The sequence below is a fragment of the Neltuma alba genome, unplaced genomic scaffold (assembly GCF_004799145.2).
Source record: "Neltuma alba isolate B1F8T4 unplaced genomic scaffold, ASM479914v2 tig00007041_pilon, whole genome shotgun sequence".
NCBI classification, from domain to species: domain Eukaryota; kingdom Viridiplantae; phylum Streptophyta; class Magnoliopsida; order Fabales; family Fabaceae; genus Neltuma; species Neltuma alba.
In genome coordinates this window covers 32109-58197 of record NW_021634655.1, presented here as the reverse complement: position 1 = coordinate 58197, position 26089 = coordinate 32109, and the positions used below count along the sequence as shown (strand labels likewise).

The 26089-nt window shown below is 31.4% G+C and overlaps 1 protein-coding gene across 1 annotated transcript in view; it reads left to right on the top strand.

The window, feature by feature from the left end:
• The window catches only part of LOC114751707 (uncharacterized), a 33419-nt gene extending 8569 nt beyond the window's left edge, over positions 1-24850 (top strand). Inside the window, exons 2-5 of the mRNA XM_028940382.1 lie at positions 13968-14035; positions 23518-23630; positions 24379-24681; positions 24769-24850. Of these exons, the coding sequence (XP_028796215.1) occupies positions 13968-14035; positions 23518-23630; positions 24379-24681; positions 24769-24850 (566 nt within the window). The remainder of the gene's footprint in view (positions 1-13967; positions 14036-23517; positions 23631-24378; positions 24682-24768) is intronic.
• The last annotated feature ends 1239 nt before the right edge of the window (positions 24851-26089 follow it).

The window sequence follows — 26089 nt, the reverse complement described above, 5'->3', positions numbered from 1 at the left end:
TGAAATTTGGACATTGGATGGTGGAGTTATGGGGAAAATACTTTTCGGGTCTGATGGGTCCGTTTAACCTGATTTGTAGAAACCGGGTCAGGATGATGTGGTTGGAGGTTGTCTTCAACCTCCAGGTCCTGTTAGTCGTGTGGCTTTTTCTTTAACTTTTGCAATTGATGAATTGAAAATTCCTTCCATATGCATATCCACGCTTAAGTGGAGAGAATGATAAATGTTTACCTTCTTTACCTTCTTCTTTGTTTAATTGCAAATTTTCTTGTTTTACTGGAGTGGCATAAATATGGTATTGCAAAGAAGCAGTTAGCTAATTATTTGATTGTGATTGGCCCTTTTACTCATGTATATGTACTACCTGCTATCTTTAATATAAGAGCTAATTGATTAATTTGAATAGATAAAGAAAATTAGTTAAGTTAGTTATTTGCAATAAATAGGAGTGGTGTTTTTTAAAATATCTTTACTAATCAAGTATATTGGTTAGAACTAGCATTATTACAAGAATTATCTTTAAAAAATAAATAAATATAAAAGATAAAGTGGATTGTGATATTATATTTAGGACTAAAATAAAAGTCAAATGAGTTTTTATATTAAGGATCAGAGGTAGTATTTGTCAATTTTGCCAACACTTAAATGTTATCTATAGCCACAGTACTAGTTTGCATGTAATTTTTGTATCCACAAAAAAAAAAGGTATACATGTAATTTTCCAATTAATATGAGTTTAGATTCATTCCCATTAATTATGTAGGTAATGATTTTTATGTGAGTAGTGACTTTGAGGACTTTTTAAAATAATGATTTATATATTTAGTCCTTCAATATACAATTCTCCCCCATGTTTGGTAAATTTTCAGTTACAGGATTGTGCTAACTAAGCTCAGCCCCTTTTCTTCTGTTTGGATCCTTGTATATATTAAAATAAAACCAATTTTCAATTATAGAACTCAACATATAAACTCAAAATAAATAAAATTACTGTGAAGGTTAATAGCGGATGTTTACTTTCACTCGTCTTACTGTTTAAAAAACTAATGTTAGTGGTTAGAAAAATAAATATTAACCCTTAGCATTTTTTAACGGTCAAGGGTGACATTACTCGCTTTTCTATACTTGGACATGGCTCCTTTTTGAACACTTTCTGAATAATATTGATACAAAAAACCTTTCAAATACTTGTGACTCCTATCGGAAAATTTCCCGTGTGAAATTAGACCTTAACCCTTAAATATCTAATATTGAAAATAGATCCCAAAAACTGACACTTCTTCTTTAATATACATAAAGTAGGAGGCACCACCAAATTTTTTTTATAATTCATTCAATAATGTTATTTTTTTTGGGCCAAAGATTCAATAATGTTATTCCAAGCTTCTTAAAATATAATTTATTAAAAAAGAGTATTAATTATATGAAATAATAATAAATCGCGTGCCATTGAAACTTTGCTCATTTAAAATAATTAAAATTTTTAATATGACTTAACTTCAACTTTGGTGAGATCTGTGTCATTTGGTTGTAAAACCACCCCTTCAAAAGACAGCTCCCATTGACACTGTTACTAAAAACAGGGGTGAGTAAAACCGAACCGTAACAAAAAACTGAACCAAACCGAATTCAATTTTGGTTTTTAGATTCGGTTATTTCGGTTTTTAGTTACATATTTAGTTTTTTTTTTTAATAATTCGGTTTCGGTGTTTGGTTCAATTAGTAGAAAAAAATTTCAGTTCTAACCGAAAAACCAAAATAAATATATTATATATTTATATTTAATAAATATTATTATAATAAATATATATGTGGGTTTATGTGAACTCTTTAAATATATTTATATTTAATAAATATTATTATAATAAATCACATTGAATGATAAAATATTTATTAATTAATGGTTGTAATTATGTTTTATTATTATTAATTTAAAATCACTTTCATATTTATATACTTTAGTTAATCGGTTAACCGAACTAAAATATTTCAGTTAATTTAGTTTCGATTATTTTGATTAATCGGTTTCAGCTTAGTGTTTAAAATTTGTTCTATTCAGTTAATTCGATTATTAGTGATAACTGAACCAAAAAATCGAATGCTCACCCTAAAAGAATCACAAGGAACCCTGCAAAGATCCCATTTCTTCTCTGTTCTTTTTTTAAATAAAATTATTAATTTCATTCTTTATCTTTCTTCCTTATCAAGACATCACTACGCTGTTTTGAGAAAAAAGAAAGAAGAAAGACTTCGAAGAAAACAGGAATGCAAACGCAGCATGAGGTTGGGAGAGGGTTTGCCAATAATCTTTTACTCCACAATCCGTGTTCATTTCTTGCCCCATTCTTTTTCCTTGGCTTCATTAATACTTAGGATGGACGACAGGTAAGAAAGCTAGCTTCCTTCTTTGGCTTCGCTTTTCTCTCCTTCTTTGTCTCCCTCCTTCAAAGCCGAAATTTCCACCGAGAAACCTAGATTGTTATGTATTTTCTTATTGATTTGCTTATATATGTATGACACCTCAAATGGATAGGGTAATTCCGCTTGGCTACTCCTATATTAATGTGGAAAGCATCAGGCTAGAGAGTACCAAATCCAAAGGCTTGCTAATAAAGGCGATTCTAACACAAAAAAAATCTTCCATGTAAGTGTTGTTATAGGTTTATTGTAGAAAAATGGGCTAGTCCATGCTTGGTAGATTAGATGCAAACCCATTAATATTGGGACTCTGATATAAATAATAGGACATTTGGGTCTTCAATTATGAATTTCACTTTTTCATTTAAATTGAAAAGGGAAGGAACGATTATTGTAAAGTGGATAGGTACATGGAAGTGGTTTTCTCATTTTTTGAAGACTTAATAACAAATCGCTTGAGAACTACTCCTCCCTTCCCTCTTTGTTCTTCCTCCCAGTATGCATTTGCTATGAGACAATAGGTCTGAGTTCACTAAAGTAACCAGACCTCTGTGTGGCTATCTAAATTTGATCTACTCTCCAGGTATGCCCGAAATCCTATATTTATGGTTATACACACAATGTTAGTGAAATTTCACACAAGAAAAGCAACTTGAACGAATAGAAGCTAGAATCTGGAAACAAGAATGAAAATCCTGATAATTATACATGCTAGCTCAAGTAGTGTTCTTCATCATGGAGGCACTTCTTTGTTGATTTGCTATCACTGTGGAGGAGAATTGCCTTTCTTTGCCCTCCTATGACTGCATTGGGTGATTTAGCATGTATGCCCAAAATCCTATATTGGTATCAGAGCACTATTTATCTGTGGCTTGCGTTTTTTTTACTACTCTTGTGTTCATTCTTCTATTACTGAGTAACGATTTATGCAAATCTTCTCTTTTACTTTCAGTATGATTGTTCTCTGTCTTATATTTGTGATTAGACATACTGGGTTGTTCTCTACCTCCATGAACTCAATATGTTTAAAGATTGTTTTTTGATAGTCCCTTTCTTTTCATTTTTGGTTTTCTTTAAAATCAATTTTTTAGGCCCCAAAGCATATCCCATTGTGTAGAGCACAAAAAAAAAAAACAAAGAAAACAATATAAAGTACGCAAAATTTGGACATCAGACGGCGGAGTTATGGGGAAAATACTTTTCGAGTCTGACGGGTCTGTTGGACCGGACCTGTTTATAGAAATCCGTCATAGCTGTTGCCCGGACCGATTGACAGTCCAAGCAGTTGGACCATCTAGTCCCGTCCGATCCGGCTTTAAAAACTATGATCCAAACCCATCATGTTTTAAGTTAATGTACTATACATACACCCACACATACGAAGCAGGACAAAGCAATATAGAATTCCCGAAGATTCAAATTGGGCAAAAAAGCAAGCTTTAACTCAGCTAAGTTACTGTGATTATTCAAGGGTACAGGCTGCGTAGCACAACGATTTGGTTCGATAGGCCTACGACGCTAAGCAAAGGAGGCAGAAACTTTTCTTCTTAAGCTACTTGGAGATGCAGGCTGCAATATTAGAATAGTTTTAGAGAAAAGAAAATAACTAATGTAAGAGTAACAAGATAGTGCCTCCCTGTGTGAGTTGCAAGGGAAGCTTCTCCAACAAGGTATAAATATTCATCTATGAACATTTAAATGCATTTATAATGATCACTATCTATTTTTTATTATTAACAGACTGTGACACATTAAAATAAGATGATGATAAGATGTATCAACAGGCAGCCAGAAAAACTAATTTGTTGCCTTTGTGGCTGCACCATGAATTCCTCTCACTATTAACCATGAAATACCAATTTGTTTGAAGGTGATGTCCACATCTTTGCACAGTGCACTAAGGATTCAATTAAAAGAGGATGCAAATGGATTACCTTTTTGTAAGTCTTCTCAGATCAAGAGAAGGCCAAACTTACTAACAAAAACAACAACTAACGATTAGGAATGTCTAGTAAAGTCCAACAACACAGAACAACATCTAAAGCAAATTGAGTGCCAATAACTATTTTAGTTGTAAATATCTCCAGAAAATACATCAAGCATTATAAACAATATAAACATAAAAAGGGGACAGAAGAGGAAAGGGAAAAAATGAGCAACATGTTTGCATTTTCTTAGTGGGAATATCACAACACTGAAGAAGAACCTCGAGATTGACAATGGTGAGAGACGTGAGGCCAATAGTGATACTTGAAACTGAATTCAATAGGGGATTTTTCATGTTGGGGCGCAATAAAAACAAATGCATTCTACAACTAAACCCCAACGAGGAAAAAAAATCATTAACAAAGGAATGATAGGTTTCAAGATCTAATTCTCACCTAATAATATTTTGCTTGTCTCTCCAGTTTTGCCACATACTGAGATCCAAAGTAGAAATCCAAAACCTGTTCATTTTCACCTCCAAAAATCATTACCATAAAGGTATGAGGAATCTTGCCAGAATGATCGATGGACAATAAGAAAATTGATAGGGTTTTGGGTTTGAGAAATTGCACTAACCTTGCAAACCCTAGGATTTGATCTTCTTCGACTGGAAGGCGATGACATGGAGACCTCGAAACCTCCCAATCGTTGCTGACGGCAGGAAGACGATGGAAAGAGTGGGGAGCTCAAGAAAGGGATAAGGATGAAGGAAGGAGTGGGAACGACGAGTGGGGCAGGGGGTCGAGGTGGAGGGTGGGGCGGGAAGAAGAGAAGAGAGTGTGGGAAATGGGCTGTGTGTGTGCTGCTGAAAAGAGATTGGAAAATGGGATAGAGTTTTGGCACTAAAAATAAAATTTTAATTTTAAAAACTAAATAAATTGAGGGGCCTATGGGAAAATTTTACTTTTTCAAAATCTGAAAGGGGAAGTGAAAATTGGTCAATTGGGCTTTGGGCTTATGCATTAGCTTCTTTGGGTCGGGTTGGGCTTTTACTTAAATAATGAGATCTGAAATTATGAAAGTCATAACTTATAAGAATTGAATATTGATAAATTTAAATAAATATATATAAATTATTAAATGGTGTTGTTGTGCTCTGTATACAATTTAAGCGTATAATTTTATAAATTATAAAAACTTAAATTAATAACTTAAACCTAGCTTTCATATACCTTCATCAAAAATTACTCATATATTTAAGATTTGATTACAAATCCTATTGGGTACAATACTAAAATGTGTGCGTATTATATGTAACTGTCCAGCTCATCATTGAGCACTTTGTTTAATTAATAGGATTTTGTAACTTCTTAATTAAAAGTGTGGGTCTAGATCCTGAAAATATAGCCCTTGTTTATTATTGCGATTGAAATCACTTATAAACACGTTTCACGTAAGTTGAGACAAAACTCCTTTATATATTTATCTCGTATTTCGTAATTATGATTGAAAAGTTATTTATAAGCTATTCCAAACTGGCATATAATCATCTTAAATACCGACCTGATAGGACTAGTTCGCTTATACTTTTTCTTGTTTTTTTTTCTTTTTTTTTGTTTTCTTATATTTATAAAAGTTAATATACATGTAAAGTTCATAAACAGTCACATTTTCCTCCAATGCATAATTGCAAATAATTCAATCTGTTTATTTTTTGATTGAATGGAATCTATACATGCAAAAGCGTAGATAGTAATACAGTTATAATAAAATTGTAATAAATTATGTCATATAAAAATTTCATAATAATTTCTTCATCAGTTGTGAATAATGTGATTATTTTATAAGATTTCTTATGATACACAGAGAAACAACTCTAATGCTGGAAAAAAACAAAACAACTCTAATGACATTTAATTCATTAATTATTATATATTATGCTTAGCTGAATTAGTGAAGGGCAGTCTTTGCTTGATGTTATACTTCGTTTTCTTGATGTTGTTGTTGTTGTTTTCTTTTTTGTCGTTGTGCTTTTTATTTCTCTTTCCTTTTATTTGTTGCTTTCTGTTCTTGGATCGCAAAGTCGATTATTCTCGTAGGTTAGTTGTTAAGTACAAGGAGAAAGAGAAGCTATATGGAATGCCCTTGTCGTGTCTAGCGAGAGTTACTCATGCAACGTTCAGCCTCCTGTGCAAGAATGTGAGAAAATTGCAACAGTCCTGGGGCGGTACTCAAAGCATGTTTTGCTAAGAGAGCGTCCCACCGGGCCCGGGCGTCGGGGCATTGGCAGATTGCATGAATCCTTCGTAGTAAGCCAGCGTGCCATTCTACACCTTTGGGGTACCGGTAACTTCCAAATACGCCTCCACAAGCCTGTCTGAATTGTGTTTTCCTCAGTACTCATATGACGATGGGATGACCAAAGTGAAAACTCTCCAGTTTTTGTCCAACGCCATCTTGGTACTATCATTACGATGGCCCCCCAGGGGTATATTTGCTTAGGTCATGCAACACTGTATTAGGTAAGCAGGAGTTTAGAATATCACATCTCCATCCCCCCGATTCTGTCATCAAGTCTCTTACCTTTTGCCAAAGGTTCATGATGGGGGAGCCAACAATGACTTGATGCCACGGGTATAGTTGCCCGCATTGACTTTCTGACCCGAGATGCTACAGAAGTCATCCATGTATGCTTTAATCAACCCGGCTTGTTCCAAACTGGCTTCCGTGAAGAGAAGAAGTGCGATATTTGCGTCCTATGTTTCTTCAATCGGGAACAGCCGCCAGACCTTGCTATCAACCTCTGCTTGGTTCATGTGGCCCCGTTTCTCAAGAACAAATAGACAAGGAGATATAGGTCCCGTTTAGTACGAGATATTAAAAATAGGGATAGACACTATAATTGTAATTGAGAAAAATCATTCAAACAGTTTTTAGCATAAGTAATTACTCATTATATGGGATCATTAAAAAAGATGGTATTCTCCAATCCCACATATATAGGCTTGTTTAATCCCATATAACAAGCAATCTCTCTTGTTAAATACTCTTTTAATGGATTTTTTTAAATCCTAATCCTAATTTTTATCTCTCATTTTCAATGCTTCCTGCCAAACAAGATAAAAAAGCTCCTTTACCAAATGCTTCTCATGGGACCGAAAGAGTCGGCCTTGGCCCCATTCCACATGAGCTGCATGGATGCCCACGATATACAACCCCAGATAACGTTTATCATCCATCCCGGTAGTTCTGGTTCATGTGGACATTCCATGATGGATCTCCATCGATCTTAGCCTATTCTAGGCTTAAACCCTTGCCTTCCTTTTCTACCCCAGGGAATGCAAAATTTCTTGTGCAAGGATGATACTGTCGGTGCCTTGTCGACCAGCTACAAAGCTGTTTTGATTGGGCGAGACCACTTCCAGCATTATCGATTTCAATCTATTTGTCAGGGCCTTGGTGATGATATAGATCTTGTATATAACAATACAGAGGCTAATGAGTAGAAAATCCCTAAGGTCGTGTTTGGTACGAAGTATTAAAAATGAGGGATACAAATTGGATTGAGAGTAAAAAACTATATTAAAAGGTATCTAGCATGAGTAATTATGTGATACTTGGGATTAAGTAGTCCCATATATGTGGGATTGAGGAATACCATGAGAGGAGATAGTATTCTCCAATCCCACTTACATGGGATTGTCTAATCCCATATGATAAGAAATCACTCATGCTAAATATTTTTTTAACATATTGTTTTAACCCCAATTACAGGTCTTATTCTTTATTTTTAATACTTCGTACCAAACGTGACGTAAAGGTCCAGGGGTATTCAGTCTTAGGAATGACCATGATAGAGGTGTGATTCAACTGGCGAATTTGGTCAGGTTGCTCTATTGCAGTTAAAACAGTTATAATGACCGGGAGAAGTTACTTTCTGGCAGATAATTTTATTTAGTTAGTAATAAAATAACTTTAGATTTTTTTACAAAAATTATTTTATGCAAGTAATTCATACGAAAATAGCTTGGGAGAAGTTACTTTTTGGCAGCAAATCCTTGCAGTCATTTAAATAATTATTATTATAAGGGTGTGGTTCAAAATTTAAGATGTTCTCCCCTTAATATATTATTGCATCAAGATGACGTCATGACCGTTTAGTTTTAATTCTCAACCTATAAAAATTGAAAGGGTCTTGGACACTTCAAGAACTACAGCCTATTCTCCTGCTCATTTGCTTTAAAAATAAATAATTAAATAAATATTGTTAGTCAAGCTAACTAATCATTATTAAACAAATAAGAAGCTTTTTTTTTGTCAAAATATAAGAAACTTAATAATACACCTTTTAAAATCTTCATATGGGAGTGATGCGGAATACTTTCTATATAAACTCAAATATATATCAAATACTTCCCTTTTTTTGGGCCAAAATATCAAATACTTACCCTGATTCTTATATGGGATTGTCATTTGCTTCGATAAAAGAATCTAGATAAAATTAGCTTAGTGTAAAAAGATTTTATAACTTTTTAAATTACCCTTGATTAAGTTAAAAAATAAGAATATTATTTAAGCTTAAATAAAAGAGATATGAGCATTGTTTAAAATTAGCAAGTTTTACCTTAAAGATCATGAATAAGGGTCTATAATATAACAGGGGAAAAAGTGTGCATATGATCATTTTTCAAGGAGTGATGGAAATTATAGGGTTACATTTTAATGAACAATGGAAATTACAAATATCATGGTCAAGTATATACTCTTCCGGTCCTTAATATAAGACCTATTTAACTAATTTGATTAGAGTAAGAAAGTTAAGTAAATTAGTTAATTATAAGAAATATAACATGTTTTTCCTAAAACCCCATAATCATCTTCCTTAATATCTTCTCTCTTTCTTCTACTTGACTATGATTGAAGGAGTATTCATAAGGATAATTTAGGAAAAACTAATAAATGTGAGAAATAGGTCTTATATTTAGGATCAAAATTAACTCAACAATTAGATCATATATTAAGAAGCGGAGGAGTACTACTTTTCTCAAGAAAAGTACTAAATTATAATCCGCCCCTAAAAACTGTAAGTAAAAATACACATTTGTTTTCTTAATTATCACACAAAGATTTGTTTTATTATATTAGTTTTATTAACAAAAAATGCCCGCATTTAAAATTTTAAATATTGACAAAAAAAAATTCACAAATTTTAATATATTAAATTTGATTTTTAACAATAATACAAGTAGTATGAAAAAATTATTATTTGAGCTAACAGTATTAAAGTTATAGGATTCAAAAAATACTTTATGAAATTAAAAAACTAAACTAAACCTTATATAAAATTAGAGAAATAAAAATATTTTTATGAAAAAAGGGTATTAACCCAACTCCTAAAGACGCTCCAAATGCCATAATTGGATATTTTACATTTGAACAGTCTAAATTTTGTACCTCAAGATGTTAGAATAAATTAATTAGTGAAGTCTATATATATATGTATATATGAATTCATATGAAATTATTTCTTTTTTTGTGAAGGATTTTTTACTTTTTTCTTTTTACATTGATGATCGATTCTCCATAGATGATAGTTGAGTCTATCTTAGCTTTCCCATACGTACAAGAACATCATAATTACTTGAAAATGCAAAGGGGGCACGTCACTTTCAGTACACCGTTTTTATTTTTCTTCATTTTTCTATATCAGTAATATATCATTCATTATACATATTGCTTCACACACACACAGCACGGAGGACCTTAAAAATCATCATATCTTTCCACTTGTTAAAACTCTACAATTGACCATTTCGACCATGAAATTCAAATCAGATCATTCAGTTCTTTTATTTGCGTCATTAAAAAGCCTTCAAGTTCTGGTATTAGTTCCTATCTAACCGTGAGAGTTATTGTGTACATACATGAAGACCCATTATCTTACTTTTTATACTTTGGTCGGTGAGGTTTAGATTGTGACATGATTCTTTACAATAATTCTCAATATAATCCTAAGCATTATTATTTTACCCTTTATTGCTTTGAAATTAATGAAGATTATCGTGACTAGCTAGCTAGCTAATCTCTCAGGATTAGTTTTTTTTGTTAATATAATTTTTAAATAAAAATAATTAAAAAGTTTGAATTATGGTAATCAAGGTTATCAAACTCACGAGTTTAAACAAACTCATGATAATGATGTAAACTCGGATCGTAAACTCGAATCATGAACTCATAAGAGTTTACTTTTATTAATAAACTGATATTAAAAGTATATAATCAAATAATTAATATATAAAAAATGAGAACAATTTTATTTAAATATATTTTAAATTTAAATAATTGAAATTATATCTATCAATGTTCATAATTTATCAAATTCAACAAAGAAATTTCTATAAAAATCATATATAAAGTCACTAAACATAATCAAATTCAAAAATTTAGCACGAGTTTAAGAGCGAGTTGACACGATTTTATAAGCTAAAAACATAAAAACGGTAAACTCAGTAAATGAACTCGTAAGTTTAACCGAGTTTACAGTTATCATGAGTTTAAGAACGAGTCAACACGATTTTGTTAGCTGAAAACGTAAAAATATTAAACTTGGAAGGTCAACTCGCGAGTTTGACAACAGTGATGGTAATCATGTTTGTTTTGAAGTTTTTTTTTTTAGCTGAGTTTGTTTTGAAGGTTTGAGTTGTTGATAAGAGTTCACACAATTTATAAAATGAATGTGTGCTGTTAGGTTTCACTACAAAAAAAAGACACTTAATTACGGATAGAATCACTGACGAAAAATTCCCTCAATAATTTTTGTCAGAAATCTGTCAGAAGTTCTGATTGGTAAATTTACCGACGAAACTTCCGATGGAAATTACCAACAGAAAAATTCCGTCCAAAATTTTATTTTGCAACGGAATTAGCCATAGAATAATTTCATCAGTAATTTCCTTTGAAAATCTGTGGCAAATTCTGTCAAAAATTCTAATGAAACTTCTGACAGATTTCTAACAAAAATTACTAACAGAATGTTTTCCGTGGCTAATCCATCAGTAATTTAAAATTTTTGAAATTTTATTTTTTTATTATAATATGATAATAATTTGTATTATATAATAAGATAGTGATTTATATAGGTTTATTCTTCAAATTAGATTTTAGCTTACAACTAAAATTAAAAAATATGGATAAATATGATAAGAATTTGATATGTTTATGCATATGTTTTCCTTTCTTTTTGTATCATTAAGTGGATTCATCATAGCTAACATTCAATGGAGATTTAAAAGAAAATGAATGCAATGTCATTGTCATTTGATTAAAGGTTTTTTTCACTTTAATATATATAATATTATATTTATTGATACTACCTCTGATCCTTAATATAAAACCCAGTTGATTAATTTGGAGATATTAAGAAAATTATTATAAATTACTTTAAAGTACTCATATTTATTATTTTTTATCCAAAGTAATTTGTCTTGCTTATAAATTGATATATAATCTAATGATACACATAAGTATTTTAGAGAGCTCAAGTGACATATGCTATACTAATTTATTTAGTAACTTTTTTAATCTTTCCAAATTAGTCAACTAAATTTTATATTAAGGATTAGAAGTAGTATCATACAAATAAAAACAATAAAATCATAAACAAAGAAAAATGAAGTCCACCTTTCAAAGGAACAAATTCAAACTTGATTTCTTATTATTTATTTAAGACTGTGATATGATTTGCACCTAAAATAATTTGAAAAACAAATGAAAAATCATTTCAAAAGAAGAAATATGATTTTCATTTTATATTAAATCTAATCAATTGGATATATAATGAATGAAGATATATAATGGTAATAATCAATGGGGTAAAATTGAATCCTCTTCATTTCAAAATAAAAGATAAAAGAAGATTATTGGATGAGTGTGAAGCAAAGAACAAAAAAATAGGTTAAACCAATGTAGCTAACTAATCAAGATCAAGTTGGGTGGTATCATAAAGAACAACAAAATTGTCCTATCCAACATTTAACATAATTATTTGCTCAAAACAATATTTAATATAATTATATTCTCAAGATTTGAACTCAACACTATTTTTGTCATTCAGATATACAAAATCACTTTAGATTTAAAACTAAATTAAAATTAAAACTTTCACAACAAGTGGTGCTTACTTTGTATAGAAATCCTCATTCGAATGTTTCGGAGATGCATAAATCACTATTACTATATCTTATAATTTTTTCATGATAACATTATCCTTTCTTATTTCAAAAATATTATAGTGGTAGTTCATCATCGTGTGGATCACATTATTTTTCTTAAATCCAATAATATCGTTAAATAATTGTAATTTATATATTAATTTAAAAAATCAAAATAATTTTAATTAATAAAAAAATTATCAAATAAATAATAAAATTTCTTTCACCACAGTCCACAACACTTTTCCTTCCTTCTCATTTCACATCTTCATCTCCTTTGAGTCCCCATAAATGTTATATTATGTATATATATGTGTGTGTATCTCGTCTAAAAACGAAAAAGATATACTCATTGTTCAAAAAAAGATTATCAAATTATCTTGAATTATGCATAAAAGGTAAAATTCATAATACTAAATTGAGTATATCTATAATGACTCTGCAAATAAAATAAAATAATTATTTAATTCTTAATTGAAGTTTTTATTCTCATTTTTCAGGGCATAACAGTATCATCATATATTAATTTGTAAATTTTTAAATTAATATTAATCTCAATATTCATGCTATATAATTTGAGGTCTCACTATAATTTTTAAAAGATAAAATATATATATTTAAAGAGTTAAGAAATAAGAATTAGAATCCTATCTAATCAATTTGATTTTGAATTCTGGTGAAGTTATATCATTAAAATTCTGATTTTTTTATGAAAGAAATTGTTTAATTAGATTTTTTTTTGCCAAAAGTTAATTAGATTTTATATCTAGATGTCTGTGAAAAAAAATCATATCCTTCCACAATATTCACCCGTTCCCTCTGTTTATAAAGTCACAACTTATTTTCCCGCCACAAATTTCACACATTCCCTCTCTTACTTTTTATTTTCCCCAATTTTGCTTCATTTAAAAAATTGCTTTAACATCTTACGGCTATGAAACCTCTTCCGCACACATTGTCTACCGCTAGAGGAGTAGATGCCTCCATTCCTCCTTCTCCATTCGTCCTCCTCAGATCAGAGTAATACCAAAGGAGTATGATTACAACCAATGAGACAACTCCAGGAGGGTCCCGTCTTCTTCCACGGCAAACATTCAGGTCACAGTAGAAGCTGGCAATAAACAGTAGATCTGGTTTAACTATTGGTTTTGCCGATCCGCCCTCAATACTTCTTTCCTCAGATTCTCCCCTCTTTAAGTTTACATTCGCCTCTGTCTTCCAAAAACTTTCCAAGAAAAATGATGAGCCCCTCACATTTTCTCACGCCTCGTTGGTCACACCATTGCTCTTTCTCTCTCATATACCTTCGTATCTTCTCACTTCTCACTCTTTTTTTCACTTTTTATAACTATCTTCATTCATTTCATCAATTCCTTTCTGCGAGTGTGACGCTGTTTTTTGTGAATATTTAAGGTTTTAGGAGAGCACTGACGAAGGCAGTTCATCACCATTATTATACTGCTAAGGCGGAGACTGCAGAGGTTTGATTCTTTTGTCAGATAATAAAGCTAAAAATATTCTCTTATGTCTGCTTTGGTACAATTTACCATTCAGCACTTTGTTGTGACATTCCAAACATTCTTACCTAGTTGTAAGGAATCAAAAATTGAGATGACGGTCAACGTAGAAACTAGATAGAAAAATGAAACAATTTTTTATGTGAAACTCTGATAAGGTCTGGGCTGATATTTTCATAATTATCAGTCTAGGAAGGACAAAATGGAAAATTTTAAGAAAAATTCCAAAAAATCTTTGAAAAATGGAAAAAGTGTAGAGTAAAGATTTTGAAAATTCAGTTGAGGCCCAAAAGATAGAATTCCGGTGAAAATGATTTATTACGGAATTTCTGTAAATGGAAGTTTTTTAGAAAAATATTAAAAAATCCGAGAAAAATAATTATTTTAATTAGTTGGAGGCTTCAATACATTTAGGAGATTGATGGAAAATTTATTTAAATATTTATTCAAATTTATAAAATTAGTTTTAAGCCTTGGAAGCTCAAAAATTAATTTTAGGGAATTTATTTTCCCTCAGAACTACCGATAGAGGCCTAATCAGAGAAAATTCAAAATAAATATTTAGAGGTGGCAAAAAATTTTGAAAATTTTCAGATCATATTCCCATATTAAAAGGTAAATTATCATGAAGAGAAATAAATTTTTGGAGGTCTGAAAAAATTATAGAAGGTTACTAGTGAATAGTAATCGATAAAATTTTAAATTAGTTTGAGATAGTGATTTGGTTTTTTGGTCATCTTTTTGGACCAGCCCAAATCATTTGTGAGGCCCACATTGAGCCTAATAAGGGTCCAATTTCATGCAGAATCTGGAGGCTTCAACTAATTAAAGAAAAATGCAAAAATTAAGGGATATTTGTGTGGAAGAATCTAGAGAAAAGCCACATGGAGTGATTTGAATATTTTGAACACTTGATGGCTGCCACATACACCTTATTAGGTGTCCAATTTTGTCCAATTGAAGAGGGATACCCCTTTGAAAATACAAAAAATGTTGAAAAAATAGAAAAACAAGGGCAGGTTCTACCATTTTGCTTCCAGCACCCTTCAACCGAAAATTCTAAGTGTTTTGGACAAGGAATCATTCAACATATACCAAAAAACATTAAGGTATGCTTATGCCTTTCTATTCCTAAGTTTCAAGCTTGGTTAGTTGAAGTTTTTAGCTTGGAAAATTAGGAAAAATTCTGCCAAAATTCTGCTGGATCTTGTGATGTCTAGGGAACGATAGAAATCTTAATAATCAAGTGGAATAAGAAAGATTAAGTGGTGTATGGATTGATTTTTGGATGAATCGAAGTTGGGATTTAAGGGGAAGCAATTCGGTCAGCACTATTCATGTAGAAGCAATTTGATTTTGCTTGATTTGATGATTTCAATGGCTTTAAAACATGTTTTTGTGTAGAAATATGTTGTTGGAAAGTGTTTAAAATCATTAAAATCAAAAATGAAATTTTTAGAAGTTAAAAACCCCCCATTCGGCCAAGTGAACTTCATGGGTAAGGAGTATGAATTTCAAAAATCTGATTGCACCATTGGATTCCTCATGAAAAGTTGTATAGGGATGAGCCATGAGATGATTGATTCTAAGGAAGGAATCATTTTGTTAAAAAGCAAAGATAAAAGGAAAATTGTTAAGTTAATGTTAAAGTGTTGGAATCAAGTTGTTTAGTGATTAATATAGCTTATATTTATGCTTGATTTGATAGGCATTGTGATGAGGAACCAAGGAGAAGCTTTGTCCCTTGAAGTAATCTAGTGGACAAATGTTAAAAGGGTAGCTTCGAATTATAATTTGATTGTTAATCTTGCTTGTTTAGTGTGATTTGTTATTTGTTTAGATAGAAGAATTTGTGTTGTGGTATGGATTGGTTGAATAACATTGGTTTATGTTTTGGTCAAATGCATTGGGTTATGTCATTGTGGAAGTGTTGATGTTCCTTTTTTAGCATGGCATTAAGCATGATTTTATATGGTTGATTATGCCTTGAGGTAGAATAACATGTCACATTATAACTTGCTTGATTTGCATGATAATTGTAATTCAAATGTTACTGAGATTTCATGGAAATCTCATTCCTCCTATGTTAAATTATACCTCAAATAGGGAATGATTCATTTGATAGCAAGGATAAGGAAATGATTTTGGGATAGAGGAGCATTATGGAATTGATGCTATTATGTTATATTGTGTAATGTATTAATGAACTCTATGTTGAGAATGTAATGGATTATGAATGATATGTGATGTAAATTATGTTTGTATGACATGCCTAAATATTGGAATATTGAATGGTATAATGTCAAAAGAGTATAGAAAAAAAAAGGGAGATAAATTAAAGAAAGTAGCATTAGGGGATAAAATTTCCCTAAAAGAGGCCAAACTTGTGGCACATAAAATAATGAGTAATTGTTGGAATTTGGACATGAAATTCTACAGGCTTATAGATCTCATTTTTTAGCTTTAAAACAAATGTAAACCATTAAAATTGGAGTTTTGTGTTAAGAGTTATGCCCTTCCAAAATTAGATAAAAATACTAAAAATTTGAAAATTTACCAAATGAACAATGCACCTTGATGAATTTCTTGGAATTATTTTGAATGGAATTGGACCTAAGGAGTATTTTTTTCCCCATAGAACTTTTAGCAAGCTTCCCGTGAAAATTGAAATCACATCGTTTTGATTTTTCTAGAAGTAGTTATGAATTATCAAAATTTGCCCATTTTCGGATGAACAGTGTAAAGACAGGATGAACAGTGAAATGTTGAATTTTAAATTTTTCGCCCCGACGTGTTACAAAATGACTTATATTGGCTCTAATTGGCATATAATGGGTTATAAAGAGAGGTGTAACATTTGTCAATCTTGATTGCTGTATCTAATTTGGGAATAACCCTGGTGATCTTCAATTTTTTTTTTTAATAGATTGCAGATTTGATCTTTTTACCGTTGTAATGATTTGGATATTGAAGTGGGATCTCAGGATATTACCTTGTAAAATTGGAGAATTGACGTGGGAAATCAGGATGGTACAGGCATAAAATTAAATAAGACACCCATCTGCTTGTATTTGTTTTTTTGCCAGTAGCTGACTTCTATGTTTATTTGTTTCATCTTGAGTTTAGCCTGTTCAGGACTATGGAATGAACGCTTTCTAAACATTGACAGACCAAATTATTTGCATTTGAAACTTGCGTGTTTGGACTCTACTTTCTGCGATCATCAATCACTGAGTAAAAATAGGTCTTGCCATTTGGTTGATAAAGTACAACTAATATGTCATTAAAGTTGCCTAACTCATCTAGGTTTGCCATTAAACTTAGAAAAGGTTTGTCATTTGCTATTATTTCTTTGAGTTATTAAGAATCTAGTGATCAAAATGAAAGTAGTGAGATATATATGTTGCTGCTGAATAGAAATCCAGCACATCCTGGCCATGGAGATGATTGAATGAATCTATGGTAAAGTATGCCAATATTATCCTATAGCCTGAATAAGCATAAAAACAAGTTACTGGCTAAATCTCAAGATTGAAGTTGGAACACCTATTTCGATAATAGTTGTTTAATTTTGATCAACTCACCACATTGAATTAAGAATACCATGTGTATGGCTATTTTTCCTTTAGCCTAATATGTGTTGTTATGGTTTGTATCTTTTGGTAATCTTCGGAGCATAATTGTATAAGCAAAAGGGACTATTTCAGTCTGACAGCCGAATCTCATATTTGATCACCATAATTTTACCTTTGGGCCTATTTATACTCGGAGGTAGCATTGGTGCATACAAACTGCCTGTTAGATTTATATCCCTTAAGCCATGTTATATAGTAATTAATTAATATATGGTTATTTCATTGTGATAGGTATCTTTTGGGCTTGACCATCTTCTATGGGCATGAAAAGCTTCCTAAAACTACTCTCTTCTGTATATATTTGTATATGCTATGTTCTCTGTATTTTATATCTTTGAAATAAAAAATATGGTGTTTGATCTTAGTTTTTCATATTAGACCACTTTTTTTAGTTTTTCACATTATACCTTTTTCTTATTTTTTAAATCAATTCACTAATTCTTATACAATGCAAATATTTATTTTATCAATAAATTGTTATATATATTGCTTACAATATATACTGTCTGTTTGTTCCAATTCTAACGTAGTATTGGTTCTGCACAGGTATCTATTCCTTCCATTAATAATACGAGCAGTCTTGTATTGGGATAACACAGCTTGCACACAAGAATTAATGATGCGACAAGAAAACAAGAACATATGTACATTGGCATTAATGGGAATTATATTATTTGAGCCCGCTAATAGTAGAAATGTAGAAAAATAGCACCTGAGGGTTATTACAGAGTTGAGAGTTTTTAGTAGTTGCAGCTTTATTGTTACACTAATGACATTTTATGTATTTAATTAAGAACCTATGTTTGTATTATTTTTTTTAAAATTATAGCATGTTTGGTTTTCAAGAAATTTAATTGTCTGTGTTGGTTTTTAATTGTTTGCTCCCTCTAAAAACAAAACATGAATAAATCAATATAATTATTTAAGAAAAGTTAGAAATTCCCCAAAAAATGATTATTGACAAAAATTTTCGTCAAAAATTGGTGACAAATTAGTGACAAAATTTGAAATTGTTTAAAAAAAATTACTGACAGAATTACTAATGGAATCTATTCCATTGCTAATTTTTTGTTATAAAATTTAGCCACAGAATTTTTAAATTCTGTGGGTAATTGGCCATAGATTACCGAGGAAAAGTTATGTTGGAAGTCACTCACAGAATTTTCTGTTAGTAATCCGTGGCTAATTACTAATAGAATATTCTGTCGAAAACTTGTGACAAAAAAATTTTGTCAAAATTCCATTACTAATTACCCATAGAATTTTTGTCAGAAATCCGTCAATAATTAGCAACTTAATTTTTAATTCCATCACTTAATTTTTTTGTGACGAAAAAATTAGCGACGGAATAGACATTGTCGGCAATTTTTTTTGTCGCTAATCCATCGAAATTTTTGTCGGTAATTTCAAATTCTGTCACTGATTCCGTCAATAATTTGGGGTTTTTTTTGTAGGGTCTCATTTTTTTTAATTTAATAGTGATCTTGTGTGGTCATTCACCTGTTGATTTTATATATTCGACCGGTGCCTTTCCCCCCTTTTTAAAGACTATTGGGGTTTAATATTTCCACTTGTAATGCTTAATTATGATAAACACAATCTCTTATGTCAAATATTACTTTGATAAATTATAAAAAAATAATCACAACACTAAATGCTCAACTGAGATTATTGTGAGTATAAGTCTAAAAGAAATGACCTATTTCAAAAAACTAGCCTATTGGAGGGAATAGAAGAGCTATTTGAACTAATAAACCTATTCTTCTTGCCCGTAAGTCCTTTATGAAGAATCTCTCAGTGACATCAGTCTTTTGACAAAGGTACTAATATTATGAGTAGAAGTTTAAAAATAGTCTGTTAAAATTTGAAATTATAATTGCAATTTCCCTTGATACTAACATCAATGATAACATTTGTGTCATTGTATATATTGAGGTCCTAATAACACCCAAACTATTATTAAAAAAAAAAAAAGACAAAAAAGTCTTATTCTGAAGTGTTACACACACGCAGAAAGAAAATATCAAGTTTAAATACCATGGTAGCTCGAATCTTTAGGTGATATGGGGTTTGCCCACTTAAATTGAATGGGGTGGTATGAAGAACACTTGTAACTTCTTGTCATTATTTTGTATAAGCCTTTCTCACATTCCAAAGTGGCTATATAGTTAGGTAGAGTCATAGGTTTCACTAAAGACCCCTTTTTTTTTTTCAGTCTTCTGAATTTGCTGTATGGCTGAAGTAGGGAAAACCATATTGGAGGTACCTATACTTTCTCTTATTTTTCAATTTGGTACCTATGTATTTTTTGTTCTTAACTAAATCTTTAATTTTGCTCTATTAACATCATTAATCCTTATGTAGAGACTAAAAATATCAATAGAACAAATTTATAAGAGCTAATGTTGCTAAAAAGATAAACTTAAATGTTTAATCAAAGGGAAAAAAACACATAGGTACCAAATTAAAAATTGAGAGAAAGTATAAGTACCTCCAATATAGTTTTCCCGCTGAAATATACTAAACACTTTTCTTAAAGCTGTTTTAAATATTGGGTTATGATCATTTCGAACCCTTGTAAAGACTAGAGAGTATGATGGATACATGAGTTGTGGGGGGAAAAAAAGACTGATCCACTCATAGCCCCTACCCATAAAGGAGAATCACATCAGCATGCAATCTATTTTAATATTTATATCACCTTTTTTTAATTATAGGAGAAATAACAAATTCATATAAAACAATATGACAAACAAATTTAAAGTAGCATGCTTCTCGTAAAGGTTTAGGGATTCTTACATCAAAACAAGAGAGAATCTAGGTTTTTTTTTAATGCACGAATAATATATCCAGGTCTTTTAATTAATTGAGCATTTTTTTATTTTGTATTTTACCATTTATTTGATTGATTCAACCACAAACATGGATGCATGATTCATTATGCACCAACCTTTAAAAAGGATTTTATTTTTTTAAGATTCACTCACTATCTAACATTATTCATTAACTTAAATTGTGTTGTATTGTCAATGACAAGTAATATTTGAGCTCAAATTAAAAGCCTACCTTCACTTGATCTAGTAAAAGATTTAAAACAATAAAACAAATCTTATTTTTAATGTTGAGGATAGAATAAGATTAAAAAAAGAACATAAATTATTTCTATTATTATATGCAAGAAATTAATTTTTTGGTGATGATATTGTCAATGTCCCCTTCAACATCTTCTTTCTTTGTTAATGTTCATATAAATCAAAGCACTGACCCCATTCCTTAAAAAATTTTCAACACATAGCAATGAAAGAAAATTCAATAATTAATACATAAAAATAAAATAAAATGAATAAAATATTGAAAAACATCACACCATATGATGACCTACCTACACTGACAAATCGGTATTTGTCCATGGTCACAACACTTTTCCTTAATTTCTCCAAATTATTTAATTTCATGTTGCCACCACCTAATTGGACATCTTCGTTTTCTAAAATAATTTTTTTCTAAAATGGTTTTCCAATAAAACATTAAAAATTGATGATATATACAAGCTTGATGAACAAAGCAGATTCCTAGAAAAGAAATTCGAAAGTTATCAACGTCTAAAGCTTAAATAGAATTCTATTTTGGCAAGGTACAAGAAAGGTTTTATATATTGATTGACAATAAATTAAAATAATAAATAAATTACAAATAAATAAATAAATATATGTTTGAAATTGTCTGCTATAGGAGGATAGGACGATCAAACAAAACCCAAGTGGGCACAAGAATTGCTGATCTCTTAACTTCTTCCATTGACTTATATATAGTAAGAATGGAGTGATATATCAATTAATCTATACTTTTTGATGGAAAACACTACCTAACTTTAATATATATATATATATATATAAATATTACATGAATAATAGCAATGAACCACAAGGCAGCATGCTTTGAGGATAGTGTGCCATCTATGCTTTTGAATCTTTTAACACCCCCAAGATTGTATTAATTATTTTTAGGTCCCCTAAGATGATGACAAGACAGTGTAAATTAAATAATACTATTAGTGTCATGTTAAGTGTCAAATCAAGAAAAAAGAAAGCAAAAGAGAAGCTGCTAGCAAGCTGGGTAGGCAAGAAGAGACCAAATTGCTGAGGATGGCGGGTTATCAAAGTACTGTTTCATAGGGAGCAAAACATTAAATGAGAGTGAAATTAGTTTACATTGTTTTCTTTAATGCAATCAATTTTTTTTTGACCAGAAATTTAATGCAATCAATTTAAACATACACACACGGACATATTAATATCAGATTTAAACTCAAAATCTTGTTCAAGCATGACAAGTTATATTGTAATTGAGACATCTTGTTGTGACATAATTTTATCATTAACAGTCTAAGGTTATAAGCAAAATCAAATTCATGATCTCTTATCTACAGAAGAGTATTTATACCACTAGACTTGAAGGTTATTGTTTGCCATGGACAATTAGTTCACATTGCTGTCGAGTGATGAGGAGGAAGAAGAAAAATGGTAGCTGGTGTAGGGCATGCACCAATAAGTGGACATAGAAAGATGTGTGTAAGAGAGGGAGAGAGGTAACAAATGTTATTGGTACAGATGTAAAGCTAAGCTAAATGAGGGAAAAGGGGGTTGGAAGTACTTAAACCACTCTTGATGGTTTTTCTTCCATCCCTTTCTCTTTCTTGATTTCAGAATCTGATATCTAGCACCGGTTATTAATTTAGTTTTAACTTCTAAGTTGAGTCACGCCTCAAATTAAATGTGGGAATTTTTTAAATTTTCATAGTACTGAGTTTCTTACCATATTCTTTAATTTAGTGTACCAAGCCCATGGTTGCCACATTCATCCACTTTTAATGGGCTATAGGATAAAGCCCAAATATCTGACAAATGTTTGAAGGTATTCCTATGCAAGTTTGAAATTGTGACTTTGGGCAAGGCCCTACTCGAAAAAATCCTCCTTTCAAGAGACCAACAAGAAGCAAGAGAACAAGATGAATTGATCTGATGTGGACCTCAGGCTAAGCCCACTAAAAACATACATGGACTTGGTTTAATGGGCTATTCGGCAAAGCCCAAACAAAGCTTAGAAAAATAGCCCTCTGTTATATTAAAAAGATAAAAGCTCTCTACCAACAAAACCTAGCATAGTTAGTAGATGACTAGGTCCCTTAAACATGATGTCCTAGATTCAAACCAGACCGTGTGCATGGAAAAGGCTTTGTTGGGAGAGGCAAAACCCATTTCGATGATCTCTACGCCTCAAGAGGATTAGTCTCTAGTTATCAGCTGGAGAATACCACTTGGTTTTATTTGAATTGCCCCTGTGTCACTCAGAGATTATACTCACCATGTTATGCCTAATGGGTCTTTCAATATGATAATCTTCAGATTATGCTTCTTTTCATGGTTGCTTGAGTAAGCAAATGGTATCCATTTGGCAGTAGTTGGTCGTTTTATGTAGTTTTTAAGCTGGATATATATGAGGATAGCACTATGTCTTGTGGAGATTGGGAGCATCCCAAATTTTAGAAATGATAGGATTTTCTTCCTCGTATCTTTGTCATCATTTCCTTGGTCTATCTTACCTTACAACAACGCTAATTTGCTAGGTTGTTGATTGTGAAGGCTTACTGTTTATATTTTCTCAATATGTTAAACATCCAACGTGTCTGCCTGTATTCATTGGGATGGAATTTTCGCAGCCCAGGAGTTTAAAAGTGGAGTTTAAGTGCGCTTGGTGAACTTGCCAAAGAAGAAGAACATCCATAGGGATCTTAAATTTGCTTCCCAACAGATTCCCGGCATAGTTGATATAGTCCCAGCTCTTTCTGGTAACAAGAAGACCAGGGACCTTGTTTGCAAGGGCTTTGCATTTGTTTATTACAAGTGTGAGAGAGATGCTGCCAGGTGTGTTCTAACTTCAAGCCACAATCTCAATCCCTTTCTAAATAGTGACTTGCATCTAGTTCGTTCAAGTGTTCTAACCCCTCAATGTTGTTGGGTTTTTCAATAAAGTCACTACATATGCATGCTTTTTTCAAGTCAGCAGCATGTCATACTTTGTTTCAAAAATACTTTTCATATGTTATAATTTGATTAATTAATTCAATAGAGACACTTCTAAAAAAAAATGCATCGTAAGTTTTGTTCCCCCTCTTCCAAATCTGATAGATGTAGAGCATTACATCTTCCCCTTGAATAAGTAAACATGATAGCGGCCTCTTTCTGAACTTTTGTTGAACAGGGTTCTTTTTTATTTTTATTTTTAATTGATTATATTGCAACTTGATATGTCTCATACAGACCATTACAATAATTTCTGGGAGACGAATATTTGAATGTGTTGATCTAGCTTTTGTCCTGAACCCTCTTCAAAACACAGGGTTCGGGATCCTCCTGCTTAAAATGTTCTCAGGAAGGCATTCTTCTCTCTATGAAAATATGTGAAATTTTGTCAAAGATGGTTCTCTTACACTGGATAATTAATTCAATCTTCTCCGTGTCATTTTACATCGCTAGAGTGACTAAGAGTTGTATTTACATTGGGATCTATCTGGCATTTAATTATTGCATACCACTGTTATTGTTCAAAATGACTCAACGTGTTCTCGCTGCACCTGTATCGTACAAAATTCAATCCTCCTCCTCTTCACAGGTTTGTGCAACTATACTCTGGGCAAACTGTTCCCTTTGGTAAAATTCAAAAGCGGATAAAGTGTGAGCTTCTGAATGAAATGTCTCCAGTGTCTGCTAGTCTGGAATCAAGCCAAGATGATACTAATGCAGCTACGCCACAGCTCATAGTCCCAGCCATAGAAGAAAGCTCAAATGAGGATTCCAATATGGATAATTCTGCATTCAGTTCTCGGGATGAGACTGCTTCTTGCTCCGATGAATTGGATGCCAAATATAGAACAGAACAGGTTGAAGAGAATGAAGACTTTGGGATCTACAAAGAGTAACGAACACCCCTGTGAATTGTAGAACGCATGTGACATGATTTTTATGTTTACTGATCATGTTCATCCTGTTAATCTGATTTCAGGTCCAGGATAAAGGAGATGGCAGTTTTAAGTGATGTTTTCTCCAAATACGGAACAAAAGCTGCTTTTTCAAAGGATAGTTAAGGGGAATTAATTGCCATGGCCAAATACTGCTGGGACTAGATCATCACCTGAGGTGTGGACTGTCTAAAGAAACAGACTTGAATGGTGAATGAGGGATGGGATGGTCTCCTTAATTCCACGCTGTAATTCTATGTATTAGATCTTATTTCAATCAAAATTTACTAAATATCATGGCAAGAAAAAAAGAAAAAGAAAAGCAAATTTAAGCTCAATTCCATTTATTCTGAAATTTTACGAGGTTGTTGCCATTTCATAAGATTATTATATCTTTTTGGTGAGGCACAATTAGTAACATCACCCAAAGTCCCAGAGCATGGACTAATCTCTCTTACAGCAAAGACTAATCTCTCATATTGAGGGGCAAAGAAGACCCAATATAAAAATAATTTTGCCTATTCACCTAAATTAGTTTCTAAATATACTATAATATAATAAAAAATATGCCAATATTTATTTTTCTGATCTCATTCATAACTTGATTCTAAATTAAAGTGAAATCAGGTCAAGTTTGTTTGATTTCAACCAAACTTGCATAAAGTGATTTTAAGAACAATTAGACGAATTTATTTTATACTAAATTAACTAATATATCAATATGATTAATATACAATGTAAATTTTTTTGAAAGTTAAACTATTCACAGGCTATTAATAGTGCCTTTATTCTTAAGTAGAATGCAACGTTAATTCTTTTTTTTTTTTTTTTATCTTTTTTCCTCACATGCTCTCTCTGCGTGATGGCTGTGGTGTAGTCATGGTGAATCTGCTCTCATGGTTGCGCATGTTTTTTCATATGTGATGAGATTATTAGGTTAGTTCCTTCAACCCCCATCCATTTTTCCCAGTTGCATTAGTTCGCTACTCGTGTGTTTTGTAGCTTTGATTTAGGGTTAGTGTTTGTGATGATGGTGTTGTTGGGTCTAAATTTGTACTATTTAAGTTTTGGCTCTTTTGTTTTGTTGGCGGTTTTTTTCTTGACCTTTCTAATGTTGATATTTAGTTTACGTTGATAAAATGCAATTGCTGGCCAAAAAAAAAAAGGACAGGATAATCAATCATGAGCCATAATATTTGTATTCATATATGATACTACTTCCAATCTTTAATATAAGAACTCATTTAATTTTTATTTTGATTCTAAATATAATATCTCAATCTATTTTATCTCTTATATTTATTATTTTTTTTTCTAAGATGGTCCTTGTAATAATGATACTTTAAGGAAGACAACATCTGTTTA